A 19283-nucleotide genomic window follows, 5' to 3' on the forward strand; every position below is an offset into this window, starting at 1 on the left:
AAACCACCAGGCTTCATAGTGCTACCTTTAAAGCAAAGCGCTAGTTTTTAAAAGGAAATTGAGTTGTGTTCATTGTAAGATTCAGATGCCAGCTCTCGATGTTAGCGTTAAAGCAGGATTTCCCAGACTATATGTAGTTGGGACCCGGTTTTTTTCAGTACCTTTTTTGCGGCCCAAAAGTAAAAATGCATATAAAAATAAATGAATGAAAAATGAATAAATTTTCACTGTTTATTCTTTATTCACAATAGTAAGAGTACATAATAATAATATAAATCTTGATATAAAATACTTAAATGCCTAACTTATTGTTGTCAAGTATCAGAGGGGTAGCCGTGTTAGTCTGGATCTGTAGCAGCAACGAAGGGTCCTGTGGCACCTTATAGACTAACAGAAAAGTTTAGAGCATGAGCTTTCGTGAGTTAACTCACTTCTTCAGATGCTGCACTTCTTCAGATGCTGGGGCAGAGCACAGGAGCCTCACAGCTGAGGAGCCATAGTGTTCTGCCCTGAGCACTAGCAGCTTGGAGCCAGGAGGAGCGCCCCACCCGCACACAGAGGAGGTGGCTAGGACCTGGAGGACTTACTGGAGCAGAGAGGAGCTGGAACCCAGAAGAGCTGGGAAGGTCAGTGAGATTTAACGGACTTTCAGGATTAACAGATACCCCTCCTGCAATTAGTCCATTAAATTGAGGGTTTTCTGTAGTAAAGCTGTGTTGCTCGCCCTGTAAGGTTTAAGTATTGTTCTGTGACAACAGATACAGTTATTTCCTATCCCTTTGTGGGCCTCTGACTTGGACAATCCTGTAGATGCTGGTCTCCCATTTCTCAGCCATTGCGAATTTTCTCTGATGTGTAAAAACTAAAAAGCAGAGTTGGATTATGAAAAATGATTCAAGGTGTTAGTTTGTGTGGTTAGAACTAAAAAGTCACAGGTGGGAAGAAAGAGTTGTCTTTCAAATTGGTAGAATGTGTTTATTTAATGAATATTGTAAAAGGCCAGTTGTAACCACATAGGAGCCGCGTCTACACGTGCCGGCTACTTCGAAGTAGCCGTGCCAATTTCGAAATAGCACCTGCCACGTCTACATGTGGCGGGCGCTATTTTGAAGTTGAAATCGATGTAAGGCGGCGAGATGTCGAAGTCGCCATCCCCATGAGGGGATGGGAATAGCACCTTACTTCGACGTTGAATGTCCAAGTAGGGCACGTGTAGCCGATCCGCATCCTGCAACATCGAAAGAGCGGGGTCCACCATGGCGGCAATCAGCTGAGGGGTTGAGAGACACTCTCTCCAGCCCCTGAGCTCTATGGTCGCCGTGTGCAGCGGCCCCTTAAAGCTCCCTGCCCCCTGCGTTCCTGTGCAGGAAGCTGAGAGAGCGTGCAGGCGGCAGCACTGACACGTGGCCTGCCTGCATGCCTCCCTGCAGCCCCAAGCCACCACTCCCGCTGCGATGGCTGCCCCCCAAGCGCCCCCAGGGCACCCCCCCAAGGGGAGCCAGGGCTACCAGCCTGGCAGCTAGCCTGGGAAAAGGCAGCGGGGCCCCTCCTGGATGGAGGCCGAGATCTGGGACCTGCTGGGGCTCTGGAGCGAGGAGGAGGTGCTCCAGGTAATGGGGAGCAAGAGGCGGAATGCGGATGCGTTTGCTCAGCTGGCCAAGGGCCTGGCTGCCCCGGGGTCACCCTGCCCGCACTCCTGACCACATCAGGAGTAAGGTGAAGGAGCTGCGGCAGGGTTACGCCCGGGCCCGGGATGCGGCCAGCCAATCTGGGGCCGCCCCCGCCACTTGCTCCTTTTACAGGGTGCTCAGGGCCATCCTGGGTCCCCGGTACACCACCTCCGCGCCGGCCACTCTTGACACCTCGGCCAATGAGCCCCAGCAGGCCCCGGAGACGGAGTCCGCCCCAGAGGCAAGCCCCGCACCCCAGGGGCCCCCCCAGGAGCCCACCCCTGGGATGCTGAAGGAGGAGGAGGGGGAATCCTCCTCCAGCGATGGGGGGCTGCACATCGCCTTGCCTTCCTGGAGCTCCAGCAGGGCGTCCGCCCAGAGGGTGTCCCCCGACCGTGGGAGCGGACCGTCAGGTACGTACCCCCCATGGTGCACACCCCCGGGGTTAAGGGGTGGGGACAACAGACATGACCAGGGCTCTCCACATGCCCAGATGACCATGGCCCCAAGGACAGCAGTGGCATGTCCCTCAGAACAGTGCATCAGCCCCTGCCCCCCCAGCAGGACAGCGCCATGCCCCATCCCTGGGGATGGGGGGAGTGGAACCTAGGGTCCCCTGGGGGGGAAGAGGGTGGGACACCCATCAACAGCAGCGGCATCCCCTGGGGATGGGGATGGGGAACCAGCAGCAGAGGGGTGGGGGGACAAGGGCCACGGCTCGGGGCCCACACTAATGGATGTCTCCACTCTTCTTCCCCCCCTGTGTTCCGCAGCTGCACCATCGGAGGGCCTGGAGAGTGCCGGCGAGGTCTCCGTGGTCCCGGAGAGCCCACTGGGGCCATCGCTGCAGGCCAGCCCTTCGGCGGAGCACCGACCAGCCCCAGGACGGGGCCGACGGTGGAGCCACCACCAACAGAGGACGGCCACGGACCCCCAGCTGCTTGTGACCCTCCAGCATCAGCTGGAGGTGTCGGAGCGGCGCCAGCGGGTGGAGGAGCGGCGGCTGGAGCTCTAGGAGCGAGCGCTGGCCTGGCGCCAGGAGGCATGGGGGGCCTTTATGCGCACGTTCGAGTGCATAGCGGAATACCTGGCCCCCCATGCCGCGCCACCCGCCACTCTGCCCGCCGCTCCACCCACTGCTCCGACCGCCGTCCGCCACCCTGGGGCCTTCCGCCGAGGGGGACCTGGGGCCTGCTGACACCCACCAGCCATACCTGCCGGTTCACCCGGCCCCCAGCCAGCCTTGGCCAGGGCTCAGGCCGAGGCGAGGGTCGCACCCGCCAACCCCAGGCGCCGGACAGTAGAAGGGTGCGGGGGGCCCAGGACGTGGCCTCCCCCTCCCCCTTTGTACATATCCCCCATCATATGTATTTGTATATAGTTTGTGTTACACCCCTGCTCTGTTATATGGTACCTGCCCCCCCATGTAAATAGTTCCCCTGTTTTGTTCTGCTCTCTCTCTCTCTATTTTTGTAGTATGAATAATAAGAGAAATCACCGGTTTTTGGTTTCAAAAACAACAGCTCCATTTTTATTTGCAAGAAAAGGGGGCGGGGGGGGTATACTCTTGGGTGCTCTGTGGTGTGGGCGTGGGGGCAGGGAGTGTTGTGGAGGATGGGGGGGTGCAGTGGGGGGCCTGCCAGCGTTCACCCTACGGCCTGGTCGAAATGGGCCTGCAGGGCCTCCCGGACCTGGATCCCCTCGGGGTCCACCTGGCGACTGGGGGCAGCGGGTGGCTGCACGTCAGCCCTGCCAGCCTCCACAGCCCAGCCCTGGAAGAATGCCTCCCCCTTGCTCTTGACCAGGTTGTGGAGTGCGCTGCACGCACCCACAACCTGGGGGATGTTGGTGGGGCGTGCATCAAGGTGGGTGAGGAGACACCTCCAGCGCCCTTTGAGGCGGCCAAAAGTGCGCTCAACCACCTGGCGCGCATGGTTCAAGCGCGTGTTGAAGCGCTCCTGGCTGGCTGAGAGATGGCCCGTGTACGGGTGCATGAGCCAGGGCCGGAGGGGGTACACCGTGTCTGCAATGACGCAGAGGGGCATGGTGGTGTCCCCCACAGGGGTCTCCCGCTGGGGGACGTAGGTCCCCGCCTCCAGCCGGCAGCACAGGCCCGAATTCCTGAACACCCAGGAGTCTTGGGTGCTGCCAGGCCACCCAACGTAAATGTCCAGGAAGCGGCCCCGGCTGTCCACCAAGGCCTGGAGGACCACAGAATGGTAGCCCTTCCTGTTGAGGAAGTGTCCTCCGCTGTGCTCCGGGGCACGGATGGGGATATGGGTCCCATCCAGACCCCCAAAGCAATTTGGGAAGCCCAGGCTGGCAAACCCCGCGATGATAGCATCCGGGTCCCCAAGCCGCATGAGCCTGTGGAGGAGCAGGGCATTGATGGCACGGACGACCTGCAGGGGAAGCACATGGGAGAGCACCAGTGAGGGGTGTGTCTGGCCCTCCCCCCCAGGTCTCCCCTCCACCCCAGGGCTCCCTCCCCTGGGTCCTCTTACCTCCATGAGGACAGCCCTGACGGTGGCCTTGCCCACGCCAAACTGCTGCCCCATGGATCGGTAGCTGTCTGGAGTGGCCAGCTTCCAGACAGCGATGCTGACCTGTTTCTTGACCATGAGGGCACGCTGCATGGAGGTGTCCTGGTGCCTCAGTGCGGGGGTGAGCCACTGGCAGAGCTCCAGGAATGTCTGCTGGCTCATGCGAAAGTTCTGGAGCCAGCGCTCGTTGTCCCACTCACCAAGCACCAGCCGCTCCCACCAGTCGGTGCTTGTGGGGTAGCTCCACAGCCGGCGGCGTGTGCGGGGGGGGTGGAGGGCAGCAAGGTCCGGGGCTGCTTCCTCCTCCCCTGGGGGCAGCTCCTCGTCTGTGAATAAAAGGTGGTCAGCTGCCTCCTGCATAGCATTGAGCAAGGCAAGCACTGCTCCTGCAGGGGCGGCTGTGTGGATCTCTGGTGGCGGCGGCGGCGGCGGCTGCTGCTACTGGGGGTCCATACTGCTTCGACGGGTGTGCGTGCCTGTGGCTCTGCAGACCGTGTGCTGTGCAGGTTGCGTGTGTCTGGGAGGGGCCCTTTAAGGGAGCGGCTAGCTGTTGCCCCGGAAGTGCTAGTCCGCCCTGTGACCGTCTGCAGCTGTTCCTGGCACCCTTATTTCAATGTGTGCCGCTTTGGCGTGTAGACGCTCCCCTGCAGCGCCTACTTCGATGTGGTGCTGCCCAATGTCGACGTTGAACGTCGACGGCACCAGCCCTGGAGGACGTGTAGACGCTATTCATCGTCGCTACATAAGCTATTTCGATGTAGCATACACGTGTAGACGTAGCTAGTGTGTGTAACAACAAAGATAGAGGAACGTGATAAGGAGGAATTTTAATTTTTACACAAAGGCCCAGAGTGTTCTCTCATAATTATGTGGTCCCCAACACTGAGGAGTCTTAAGTACATCTGTGAAGTACCATTATCCCTATTTTACAGGTGAGAAATTGAGGCACAGATAGACTGATTTGCCCAATGTCACACGGGATATGTATGATAGAGCGGGACTTAAACCAGTGTCATCCGCAACCTAGGCTGCAACTCTAACCACTGTCTATCATTATTCATTTCTATACATCGTATCAGAGAGGTAGCCATGTTAGTCTGTATCCACAAAAAACAACGAGAAGTCCTGTGGCACCTTATAAACTAACAGATATTTTATAGCATAAGCTTTTGTGAGCAAAGACGTCAGATGCATCTGATGAAGTGGGTCTTTGCCCACGAAAGCTTATGCTCGAAAATATCTGTTAGTCTATCAAGTGCCACAGGACTTCTCGTTGTCATTCTGTACATATCGTCCCATACCATGAACTTTTTCCTTAATCCTGATCATTTGCTTATTTTATCCAGGCATCCATTTTTATCCCAGAAAATATCAAAATAATTTTATAAGATTATTTTTAAATTAAAGTTTCTGGTTTTTTCCTCATTCTAAAGCACACCTAAGTTACCACCTGTAGCATCGTCTCCAAATATTGATCAACATTTCCCAGGAAAGGTTATTAAGAAAGAACAACTGAATATGAAGACAGTTGTCTTCATACTTTGGCAGTTTTATTTAAATAGCTGTTGGCTACGGATGTATGTGTGGGGTGTTTTGTGAATTTATTTTAGTAAAGCTGGTAGGATGAAAGATGCTAAGTATTAATTATTACTACGTCGTCAGCTATTATCCAAAGTTCTTTAACCTGCTCAAAAGTAATAAGGAATCCAGAAATATGTAGTATGTGCCATACTATCCTAATATCAGTATCCATATTTTTTAAAATGCCTTTTTGTTGATTTGCTGTCGTATGATTCCAAGATACTCTCATATTGTGGGACATTCAGTTTAAAAGCAAGATATGCCAGTAAGGTACCTGGCAAGAGGAGATAATATAAATTTAATTCTAACATTTCTATTGTTCTTCACTACATTCTGATTAGACAGCTAGATGGACAAAAATCTTTAGTCACATCTATATCTCTCTGAATAACCATTGCGAACAAGAACAATCCAGGGTCACCATACTTTAAACACTGCCAGTCAGCCCTGTAGAGAGAGAAATATGTTGGAATCACTTGTCAAGAGAAAATGTGGCTAACTGTATGGAAGAAACACTTTTCATTTGACAAAACAAAGTTCTATTTAATATGTTCTTTATTTTCACTTTTAGCTCTTCCTTAAGGATTTTTGTAAAACACATATCTACTGCAAGAGAACTTGCTGTACATTACATTTCCTCTCTAAATAGCTGTTGAGATCAATGTATTAGCTTGCAGTTCAAGTGTTATTACTCCCAGCTGTTCAGAAAAGAAACATCTTGTATCACAGCAACAAATTTTCCTTTTTTTTTTCAAAAATAGGGCACAGTGCAGGACTGGACTGAGGTTAAAATAACTGTAGGCAACTACTTTCACAAGAGTGATTCAACATCCAGTTTGCCTTCTGAAGATGTCTCTGCACTAGGCTTTTATAATTCTAAGTATGTAATACTCAGTGGATCAAATACATCACTGAAGTTATAACATTGGGAAGAGTTAGCAGATCCTGTTCATTGAAATACAGTAAATCCCTGACTTGCGCAAAGGTTGCGTTCTTGGCAACCCTGCGTAACTTGAATTTTCGGGTAACTCAGGGAGTTATCTTTGAGCAGAGGGGAGCCAGGAACCAGGGGGCAGCCTGGATCACGGCTCCCATCCACTGGCTAGACCCAGGAAACTGACCAGCAATGTGCTGGTCAGTTTCCCAGGTCCCGCCACTGGAGGGGAGCCAGGTGGCAGGCTGCCACCCGTGACAGGAGCAGTTTCCCACTCATGTCAGGGATGGCAGCCTGACTCTTAGCTGCCAACCCTGACAGGAGCAGCTGCTGCCCCTGACAGGAGTGGGACACTGCTCCTGTCAGGGGCAGCAAGAATCAGGCTGCCGCTGCTGATGAGCAGTTTTCCCGCTAGTGTGTTAAACAAAGACAGCTGCGTGTATCTGAGGGGTTTGCTGTAACAGCAAAATACATATGCAATGCTTATGCTCTCTGGCCATGCAAATACGTTATTGCAGTTACGCAGTCACGCTAACTGAAGTTTTTAAGGGCTTATTGATAGCAAGTTCATCATGCTTTCATTTTTATTCTGTTATTTCCTTTTCATATTCCACTGTCCTTCACTCTCTCTCTCTTTTCTGAAAGCTGCCTCTTCTGACTAATCTAAATGCCAAAATAAAGCATGTTGTTGGGGTGAAAAGAGAACTGGAAGTATTAAGAGAACTTCACACATTTACCATTAAGGCCATATTATTTTTTTGTAAATAAACTTGTTGCTTTGGATATTCCACAGATGGTACTAGACAGGAAGAAGTGGAAGGTGAACTTAGTGAAGAAGAACACTGGTTTGCAAACTCCTCAGAAACTCCATCAGAAGCATCATATGGAGAAGTCCAGGAAAACTTCAAGTTATCTCTTGAGGATAGAATTCAAGAGCAGTCCACTTCCCCCGATACTTCTTTGGGAAGTGCAACTCCTAGCAGCAACACGCTGGAGCTGGTCGCTATTGACAATGAAGCTTTAAGAGACGCTTTGCAGAGCAAAGAACACCTTTCTCCTGATGTGTCGTCTTTGTGTGAAGATGAACCTTCTGGTCCAAATAAGCCTTTGAGTAGTAACCTAAGGAGACTTCTAGAGGCTGGCTCTCTGAAGCTGGACACTGCTGTCACAGTCAATGGCAAGATTGAGTCCCCTGTAAATGTTAGCTCAAATCTCTCCTTTTCTCCACCTACCCATCATGCCCAGCAGCTAAGTGTTCTTGCCAGAAAGCTTGCTGAGAAACAGGAACAAAACGACCAATATAATGCAAGTAACCAGTTTATATGGAATCAAGGTAAGTGGTTGCCAAACTCAACCACCACCTGTGGTTTGTCCCCAGACTCAGCTATCCTGAAATTGAAAGCTGCGGCCAATGCAGTTCTTCAGGACAAATCGCTTTCAAGGACTGAAGATACTATAAGATTTGAATCTTTTTCTTCACCTTTTAGTTCACAGTCTGCCAGCTCCACCTTAGCGGCTTTATCAAAGAAAGTTAGTGAAAGAAGCATGACTCCTGGGCAGGACCACCCACCTCCAGCCAGTTCTTTCCTTTCCCTGGCCTCAATGACCTCCTCAGCTGCCCTACTCAAGGAGGTGGCTGCAAGGGCTGCAGGCAGCCTCTTGGCAGAGAAGAAAAACTCAATAGTTGCAGAGGATCCCCTGCAGCTTTCAGAGTTGAAGCAGGAGAAAGTAACTCCACCACAATCTTTGGAATTATTATTACTTCCAGTCCCTAAAGGAAGAATTTCTAAGACTGCTAATACAGGTATGGACCCATATTTTAACCATCAAATAAGGCAGGTTTGCTTTGCTCTAGATTTTATTTAACTCTTCTTGCCTGATCTGGTTTGTATTGTTTCCACCTATTATGAAAATAAGAACAAAATAAACAATAGGATAGCTTTTGAACTACCATTTGAAGATCAAACCTTCACAAACGTTTCCATGTTTGAAGGGTAATAAGTGTGCAGTTCAATGTCTTTTTTTATTCCATACAAATGTATTTCTTCTCACCAAGTTCAGAATAGGTCCATACAAGAAATATTTAATGGGGAAGATCAAAGAATCCTGTCAGGGAGCTCATGGTATCAGTGAACATGTACAAAACCAGTGCTTTTGAAATATTGGACAAGGGAGAATTTTGCCTCCTGCTGTCTCTGTCACAAATGGACTTTTGTATAATCGCTTACTACCCTGTCCTAATTTACCAGAGTATATTATTGTGTTGCCACTTTTCATTAGAATTTTCTGCAGAAGAACGAACAAATCTCACATGTTCATTCTTTCACAATTCTTTGTCATAAAAAATAGAAGAAAATGAACTGCTTTTTCCTAATTCTGCTCAACAAAACCTGCTTTATACTTCTTGGCCTACCTCCTCGTCTAGTTCTGTTGGCATTGCTATGGGCCTGTTGCAAACAGTATTGCTAACAAAAGAAATCCAGAAAGGTTGTGGGGAACTACGTTATTTCAATTACAAAAATAAGCGATATCCATGTTTCTTATATACTCTCATTTCTTTAAAAAATTGTATGCATCACATGTTCACGTTTCCATGGAATTTAGGTGTTATCTTGCTAATAGTGAAATTCTGATGAACAGGATGAGGAAGCTGATGAAAAGCCTTCACAAGATAAAAGGTTGTGGCGCTAGTTTGTTAGGAATTGTTTATATGGCAAAATTTTAGCAGTATAATTAAGATGATTCAGTTTTGTGGAATCTTTTATTGGTGCATCAAAGAGGTTTTTCAGGCAAGCTTGCATTCATTTGGAAGGGGTTTACATTAAATTGCAAAAAAAAAAAATCTTATTCATATATGACTGTTTTGCACGTAGAAAAGCCCTTAAACAGAGCAATTAGCAAGGATTGTTATATTTAATATACTACACCATTCCAAAAATGTTAATATTATTGGTTTATTTACTGCGTGTACAAAAGTTACTTAGTTACTTGATAAGGAAGAGTAATGCAGAAGAGAAACTTTTATTGTCGTAAAATCCAGCTTCTATGCATTTGGCTAATGAATTATGGAACCTTATCTATACATCTTGGAAAGAAGGCGTGCAGTCTAAATACATATGCAGTACTGGCAATTCATAAACTGGCTGTGTTTCAGTGGGATCTCTAGCACCTACTCTCTTTGCTTTAGATGTGGGAATGCTGACAGGCAGTAATGGGAACGTTACCTCAAGGCCTTGATAACCGTGACACAATAATTTCCCTTTGCATCAGGTATAAAAAAATATGATCAGTTAATATGCACTGAGCTTCACAAGCCTCAGTTGTCATCCAAACAAACTTTATCATGTTAGATTAATAACAAAGATATTTGAATTTAAGCTCTCTGACATGTTCATTAGTTTTTTATTTGAAAGGAATTAATCAAATAAAAATAAGGGACCAAGAAAAGCAATCGGACAGGATATTTGGATTTTGAAGGAATTTGGTTCTCTGTAATCATTCTTTCTGTTGTAGAGGCGTACAGCCTGCAGAAAGAGGTCACTGTTGTGTGACTTTTGAGCAGTAGACATTACAGTATTCCTCTAAAATAGAGTTGGGCACTTGATCATGTATATTTGCTATGAAAATAAATGTCATACATTCCTTTAATTCTTTTTGCAGCCATGGTTTTATGGCAGTAATTCTTTTTGCAGCCACATTTTTATGGCACTGAAAGCATAATATAATATTTCATTTTACAAAGTTTTGTCTGTGTGGGCCTTCTCTTGAAGACATGCTTGTGTTGCCAGTAAAATAAACATATTTTCTCTGAAGGCACTGATTGGCAGATTTTCCCATATGTTTTATAGTTAAAGAAAGTCTGCTTCTAGTTATTGAGTCAGTGTCTTTCACTAGTAATGAAGATATAAATGATAGCCAGGAGTCAGTGAGATCAACTACGAGATATTTTGGAGGGTTGGGGGGAATAGGTAGTTAGGAAAGGGAAACCAGGTTGTGTTTAAAAAAGAGAGAGTGCCTTTTTCCTTGCTTTTAACAAGCCTACACCATGAACTAAATGCTAAGTTCATAAACTGGTGGTATATAAAGCAACAATAGCACATCAGACTGGGGTCTTGTCTGATCTGATCTCACATGCTAACCTTAGGCTTGAGGTCATTACTTGGAAGAGTGATGCCCAGTTAAGTTCAAGGTGGTGCAGGAAGAGCCTTAAGTGGCAGCCACTAAATCATCGTACTAGCAGTGTTATGAAGCATTTTGGAGTTGGTAATGTTGTATTTTGGATGAAATATAAAATGAAGTCTCGACTTCCTGTTTAAGATTCCCTGCCACTTTTGCAAGGATATGGGTATTAGTCCGTATGACTGTATCAAAATCCCACTTGAGCAATAATACTTTGCCTGGAAAGTCTGCAACATTCTTCCTGACATTTCAACGGGAGTTAGGGAGTTTGATTCTCCTTTCATGTCAGTTTTACGGTCGTGTATCGCCGTAGAATTTGTTGGAATTGTTCCTAATTTTACATCACTATCATTAAGAGGTGACTCAGGCCCAGTATTCTTTGTTTTTTATGTTAAAGCATTTTGTAGTGATATAAGCAACTCTTGTGTTTCACCCTAAAAATGGCTGGATTTTATGGGTGGCTCAGATAATTCCTATATATTGGTCATTCTCATTGTTATTGGTGAAGTTATGCTCCCTCACCCAGTTCTCAGTTTAGCCTAAAGTAATATATTAAACTGCTGGTAAACCAACTAGTTTATTGACCTATTATTAGTGGGTTAGAAAACAGATGACAGAACTTGCTAAACTTATTTCTGGTTCCCTTCTGATGATAACCAGTTGCTGAAAAGGAGGTAAGACAAAAGGAAATGATTTGATGAATAAAAATGCTACTTATATATTTTTGTAGTTTGTCTCTTACCTTTTATAAAGGAATAAGGAAAGACATGAAAGTGAAACACTAGCAGTTATAATGTTGATTTCTGCTGACTTTTTAGAAAATGCAGTGAGGGAATAATTTGATGATATGTTGAGTGTAATAGACATTCTACTTACAAAGTTTTCGGAAACTGCAAAATACATATAGAAAATGTACTCTTTGTCTCAGGCTTGTTGATTAAGTAAGAAGGACTGTGTAATCAGAAAAATTATATTTTTGACTCCTACCAGTTCGGAGGAATTATACTTCGGTGTATTGCAAAATCATCCTAAAGGATTTATTAGTTAGTTTCCCATCACAGGAAATGGTAATTCTTGCAGACAGAAAATAGCTGGCAGTAACTCAAAGTAGTTTGCAAATAATTCAGAATAGTAGGTTGACTCTACTGACTTCTGGATTTTCAGAAAGAATCAAACTGTCTTTTGCAATCACAAAAATTGTCTTCTAGTTCAATGACAACACTACAAACTTCCTCCTAATGAACTGAGGCATTGTAGTGAGAAGTCAGAATGTTTAACTGCAGAAACAGCAATGCATCTTGTTTTCCTTTAGCCTGCTTAACACAAAAAAAATCTTTTCTGGGCTTTGGTTGCCATTCCCTCCTACAATGGGTGATACTGTGCGAAATAGAGTCCTCACATCTGGGAAGGGAGTAGAATTAATGCACTGGCAACCAGAGAAATGGGACAGAAGAGGAAAAAAATCTCATGGCCCTAAAACCACCTGGTGACTGAAGTGGTGGCAGCATCTGCTCGAGCCATAAGTGAGCAAGTTCAACAACGATTCTAAAATTGCTTAGTATTGGCCTTGAGCCTGCCAGGTTTATGACACCAGGATGGTTTTCGGTTAAGAAGTGAAAATCATCCCATATTTAATATCTTCTTATCCATCAAATGCTGGAATACATCACTTTTAAAAAAAATTTATGTAATAGTTGACAGACAAATTTGGCCACTGAATGATGTTTTTGAGAAGTACTCATCTGAGCACAACTGGGTCATAATGAACATGAGGGCCATGTAGCACTCCCTAATTGCTATCCATTAATTGTTTGAGACTTTAACTTCATAAATTAATCTTAAATTACAGCTTTCACGGGGGAGCATAACCAGATTAGAGATGTTGGAACATGGAAGGAGAGGAATTGAATACTTTGGTGGGTGTTGATCTTTAAACAGTACTGTGTCTGACTCTTTGTAGATGAAGTTCTATGTAAAATTATATTTGGGTGTATTTACCGGAGGTGGGGGGCAGTATTCTGCCAGGGGCTGTTAAGGACCTTCTCATTTTCTTTTCCCCTTCCACTAAGCCCCTGAAGAAGAAGGAGGAAAACCTTTTCAGTGTCCAATCTGCGGCTTGGTTATAAAGAGGAAGAGTTACTGGAAACGACACATGGTGATTCACACAGGATTAAAAAGTCATCAGTGCCCGCTCTGTCCATTTCGTTGTGCACGCAAGGACAATCTCAAATCACACATGAAGGTAAGGGCAGAGTTTCCTGACAATGAAGAGACTGGCTCAGTGAGCAAAAAATATAAAAAAGGCACTTATCTGGTTAACAATCACAATTTTAAAAACTCTCATTTTTTCTACCCATGCTATTAATAACATCTTATTAAAAATGAATGCACATAAAGTTCCATATTTAAAAAAAGTAATGTGTGTGCCTTTTGGATATGGTACAACTTGGCCAATGAAAACAGACTGGTCAGTTTCACTTTCTGGCACTTTTATGAGGAAGGCCATGCTGTAAAGTTTGGTGTGCAGGCACTTCAGGGGAGTGTTCAAAACCAAATTCGCTGCAATATGCTTTTGTAAAGGATGTTTTTATTAACATGTGGGTTTTATTTATTTATGCACAACTTAACATTGCAAGCCTAATCTTCCTGAAAGTTAAATGTCCATGTTAAACTGGCAAACATACAGATTTAATACAGATAAAAACATTAAACTATCAGGTAGCGATCTTTCAAAGATGGCCACAAAAAATTCAAACGACCAAAAAACAAAACAAAAAAAAAAAACAAAAACAGCCAACCCCCAAGGAATTAATTAGGTAAAACAGAGTCTTCAATAAAGTCTGACAGCACCAATTTTTTTTAGTTGTTCTACTATATATTCAGGAAATGTATAACCAAATCAAGCTACTCATGAGCAGAAAAATTGCAATTACTTTGACAACTAGTGTGCCAGCTTTTTATCCCAGTATTCGTTAATACACTGTGTTTATAAATTCATTAAAGGAAAACTGTCATAGAAATTACCCCCGTGACACTGACTAACTGTGTGCACCTTTTATGATACACAGACTTTGGGTTCTGACCTTGTCACAACTGAGAGTTGTGGGTTTATATGGTTACATTGTCTTAAAATGCTTTCAGAACAAATCAATAACTCGTAGGGTAGGGGACTTAAGGAGTTTATTTAAATTCTCAGTCATAATCATTAAGACAAGTATTTATGTGTCCGTGTGTGATGAATTGGGAATAAAATAAAAAACAAACCCCAGATTAGAATATTTATAAACGTGAGTGATACTGCTGCTATCACCACATGCTCACACTCTTCTCTTGAGCTAGCAGCATTTTGCAGCAGGCTTGATTACATCACGTCTTTCTTTAACGTGTGTACAGTGAGAAGGGTCCATATAAGGGCTCAACCAAGGGCCTCTTTGCTATAAACTTCCTTTAGTTGATAATTGCTGCCGTGAACATATGAGTAACCACTCATCTGCCCTGAGGCTGGTCTCATGCATCCTCCCCAAAGGTCTCACTCTGGCGCTCCTGATCAATGCGCAGTGAGGCCTTTAAGCTTCCAGATGCAATTCAAGGTGTTGATAGTGATCCCTTAAAACTCTTTATGGCTCAGATATAAGTTCTCTGTAAGCCTGTGTCTTTCCTGTATTTCCACCATAATGACTGAGATCAGCTGAAGTACTTGAACAAAGTGTTCCCAGTTTTAAACCTCCAGAGGCTGGAATGTTCTGCTTACTGGAGGGCCCTCAACTGTCATTTGTTCTTCCTTTGTTCCAACAGAGACTACTATGAAAATGAAGTAAAAGCCCATCAGTTTTCTCAGGCTTCTATTGAAGTGGGTGAGAAGAGGAGACTTGTGTTAAATTTATTTCTGCTTTGTGGGGTGAAGGATATCCAATTGGGATTAATTAATTTGGTGGGATTTTGTTTAAAAAAAAAAAGCTTGTAAGCTCCGAGTCATGTTTAAGAGATGGGATTTTATAAATGAGCTAAAACAAGTAAGGTAAGATGGAACAAATTACATCCCACTTCTTGAAAAATAGGTGAAGTCTGCAGGTTGAAAATGTCAGCGCTTCACACATTCCGACGTCACAATTAAATGCTGGGAACTGTGGCCTTTGCTGGTAATGCCACCATATTATAGATGCGGGCATATGAGGATTCTGTGGGCCACTTTTAGTGTCACATGCTCACTTTGGTGGTCCCTGGTTTACGGATACCTTCAAATTACCACAATTACAGTATAAAGGCTTAGAAATATTTTTTGTCAATTGTACAGTGACGATAGGGGCTTGAGCTGTATTATATACCTTCTTTTCTGAGAAGGCCTGTGGTAACAGCTTGGTGCATCAAGGAGGACAAAATGAAGATGACTCCAAAATACATGTATGACTGGTGAGGAGAACAGAGTATATGTGTGATGAAATCACCGTGCCAGAATGACGTGAGTTTTCTTTGGTGATGGGGTAAGCTGATGGCAAGAAAAGACACGGATGTATTTTATCACAGTGTAAAATGTTTAATTTAAGTCTCTCTATTCAAACAAGGGTTTCCAAAATCAACAATGCATAGACATAAAACACAAACAAACAAACAAAAAAAACCTAGGGGGGAAAAAAACCTAAAGTTACATACAATAGGGTAAAGCAAAAACTGGCACCGTTAATCAGAGGCGCTGTACGCTTTCTCTCCAGCTGGAGATTTCATAGCCTTTCAGTGTACCCATTCCTCTGGAACTCCTTTGTCTTATTCTGGCAGGTGGAATAAAGAGGAGAGGCTCCTATGCAAACTGTTGCCATGAGCCACACCCACAGTGTCTACTATAAATTCAGACTAAATCCCTGGTGCAGCCAAGATTGCAGCCATCCCCAGAGCCTATGGTTTCACAAAACAAAAGAACGACTCAGAAATGAAGCCTGTAATTGGACTGGATTTGTTCGTCAGTCTGTACCATCTGCTCACACAGGATTCCGCCAAAATCCAACCCTCCTTCTGTGTAGTTCTGCATTGCAAGATTTTTGTTTCCAGTTTTACTTTCAGTAGAGCAGGATGGCAGACAAGACCTTTCAAGGCATTTATCCTATTTCAGTCTTTATACACTGTCATCAAAATCGAGGAGCCTTTTTTAATTTTGTCTTACCAGTCAATGTAGCCCTGAGTCACAGCACCTTTTTTTGTCAACTAGAATTGTTAATGTTGTGCACCTTTTTTAGACCTACATTATAAGCAGGGATTCTGAGCTAGCCTTTCCATTTCTTAAAACAAACTTTGATAGGTTTATGTTCACTATGGCATGCCAATGAATTTGACCCAGACTGCCACGCTGCAAGGAGCAGAGCACTTCTGATGTCTTGACACCCTCTGTAGAACCTCTAGACAGTGTCTTGGGCTGATATATACCTTTTGGATAAATGCTTTATCCAGGAAGGACATCTTCAAACTGCCAGCTTATAGCTGGAGGTAAGGAAAGTACAGGCTGAACTTCTCTAGCTCGGCATTCTCTTGTCTGGCAACATCTGAAATCTGGCATGAGTTTAGTTAGCTTATAATGGGTGTGGCCAAGTTTCCCATGCCCCATGATGTTTGTTTTCAGACACCAATCCTGGCTTTCAGTGTTCTGTGCTGTTATTTAGCTATAATTTACGCCTAAAATTATAAGAGCCCAATAAGGGGTGAAAGTATTGGTAAAGCTGCTAGACAAAATTGGCCTCCCGTGGTCCAGAAAATTCTCTTGTTCAGCACAAGTCAGGTCCTGAGGGTGCCAGACTAGAGAGGTTCAACCTGAAGAATGAAAAATATTCATGTGTGCTTTTCATAAACAAGGGAGGCTATGAAAATATTGCCACACAAGGCACACACAGATTTATGTTTGTTACATGGCATTTGGAGTCCACAATGATACCAGTCGAAAAACCTAAAATAGATTCTGTGCAGAAATGTGAACTACAATTAGTTTGGTTTTATTTGCCTACAATGGGACAAAAATCACAACAACTTGCATAACCAAAGGTTTGAACCTTATACTTGGACCTTTGGAAGGGCCATCAGGCTTGCTCCCCAGGAACTCAGGGCTCATTTCTTCTACCGTAATATGACTTAAACTCAAGTTACAGCTGTGGATAGTGATGTTGCCTGGAATAAGCATGGAACAAAGAGGGGTTCTGGAGTGAAAAATAAATAAATAAAAAAGAGGCAACAAAATGACCCTTTTTTAGCCCTTCCCTGACTGGGTTTATATACCATTGGAATTTGTTTTAAGAATATTTTCTAAGAATATTTTGTTTGTTTCTTAGGAATATTTTATGTACTTATTTTGAAACGGATGAAAGTTTCAAGGTGGTAAGAAAAAAACCAGCTCTCTCAGTTCTCCTGGTAGGTAGGCAGCTAGGCACACAAATCATGAAGCAACACAGGCCACCATGAAATTTGAGGCATCGAATTGCCCCAAATTTCATAATGCCCTATGCAGCTGTGTGCTGCCTATGGGCTCTGTCAGCTCCCCGCCCCATCTCCTCCCCCGTCCCCTGAGGCTCAGTGTTGGGGGCTCTGGCAGCCCCTGTCCCTCAGCCATTGCCTGAGCTCAGCAACGGTCCGGCAGTCCACCAGCCGCTCCCTCAGGACTCAGTGCCCAGCCCCACTCACTGAGGATGCAGGGCTGGAGGACTCATGGAGCATTGGACAGCCACACAGTAGACAGCTGAAGAGAAGTAGCGCTTTCCTCTTAAAAACACCCCTTTTCTCTGGCTGTTTATGTGGCCTCCCTCCTGCAACTGAGCACCCTAGCCCTCTAGCTCCTTACCAGAGTGGCACATCAGGGTGCGTGAGTTTCCCTTCACCTCTGGTTCTGTCTCTTTCAATATTTGCTGAATTATGTCAGTTTTGAGACCTGTACTTGTTTTGGTGATTCTGTTTCTTTTCTGTTTGGTTTTCTGAAAAGCAATCCCAGTCCGGACACATCTTGTTTTTTCTGGCATAGCCCAAACATTCACGTTGATGAGAGGAAGCCGCATGCAAAATGCGGGGGGCCGAGCTCTCACTGTTTAGGAGGCGTTCTTGATCACACAGACAAGCTTTCTCAAATATGTAGTAGATAAATAAATTGGTCAATTTTCACATTAAGACAAGGCAGAGAGAAGAAATTTGATATCCTGAATTATTGTTTGTCATTATTTCAGCCAATTATGTCCTGCGGAAAATGGAATCCATCCTAAAGTAAACCAATGTGAAATGAAGAGCATAAACTCTGTCAGCTAAAGTGTCAGTGAATAGGAGGTCAGAAGTAAAAATGTTTTTGGCTATTTAATCTTTAATTTCTAAGGGTGTTACACTCAGCTGGTCTATGAGAAAATTGCTGGGTCCTCTTGACCATCAGGGAGTTAAGGAAGCAATTGAGGAGGATAATGATGCTGCACGGAACCTAAAGTTAGTCTTTGCATCAGGAGTCACCGCACTGGGAAGACACTTCAGAGCTACTCTTTACAAGTAATAAAGGTGAGACGCTGTCAAGCCGAGGTGCCAGAAATAGTAGTTGTGGAACAAGTAGGTAAATTTATAGAACAGTGAATGACCTGCACCTGGTGATGTTTTGCCTGAAAATTCCTAAGGAATTTAAAGATAAAGTGACCGAGCTGCTGAGAAAAATGTCACTTATTAAAATCAGTCAGCTGGAAGATTGCAAATCTTGAACTTGGCTTTAAAAAAGGCACAAAGGGTTGATCCATCCTGCAAATCACAGACAATACAAGGGAAACTGTTTAAAATGACAGAAACAGAACAATAGAACACCTTGAGTAACATATGATAAAGGCAGGTGGCTTCTGTAAAAGAAAATCTTATTCTCATAGACTAGGATATTTTGTTGCCAAAATAATGGTTAAAGGAGATTTAGTTGAGGTAATTAATTTGGCCTTTTAAGAAGCTTTTGGCAAATGCACTCAACAAGAGGTTGTCAAGAAAATTAAGTAGTTGTGGAGTGAGGGGTAAAGTACTCTCATGGATTAGAAATTGGTTAAGAGATAGTAAAACAGCGGTTAGGAATATATTAATCAGTGTGAAGTAACAGGAGGTTAACTGTAGATTTTGCTATGGTAGGACTAGTAGGCTATGTCTGCACCGCAGAGTTATTTAGGAATATCCCAAAATAGCTACTCTGTGTCTTTAAAATGTGCCAGTTATTCCAAATATTTTCCCAAAATAATGGGTGTGCTATTTTAGCATCCTTATATTCCTCATTGCAGGAGGAATAAGGGATGCCCTCGAAACAGAGCTTTATTTCAACATTTTGACCAAACATCAAAACAGCCTGTTTCAAACTACATTCAAAATAAGCAATGTCAGGGTTATTAGAAATAACAATTTAAA

The 19283-nt window shown here is 44.5% G+C and overlaps 1 protein-coding gene across 4 annotated transcripts in view; it reads left to right on the plus strand.

Annotated features, from left to right (window-relative positions):
* The window catches only part of ZNF827 (zinc finger protein 827), a 160974-nt gene that overhangs the window by 26216 nt on the left and 115475 nt on the right, over window positions 1–19283 (plus strand). For 3 of the 4 annotated variants that reach the window (XM_074993239.1, XM_074993241.1, XM_074993242.1), the window contains exons 2-3: window positions 7522–8532; window positions 12977–13149. In XM_074993239.1, the coding sequence (XP_074849340.1) occupies window positions 7522–8532; window positions 12977–13149 (1184 nt within the window). The remainder of the gene's footprint in view (window positions 1–7521; window positions 8533–12976; window positions 13150–19283) is intronic. The other variant, XM_074993240.1, reaches the window with a different exon arrangement.

Source organism: Carettochelys insculpta, chromosome 4 (genome assembly GCF_033958435.1).
Source record: "Carettochelys insculpta isolate YL-2023 chromosome 4, ASM3395843v1, whole genome shotgun sequence".
Classification (NCBI taxonomy): Eukaryota; Metazoa; Chordata; order Testudines; family Carettochelyidae; genus Carettochelys; species Carettochelys insculpta.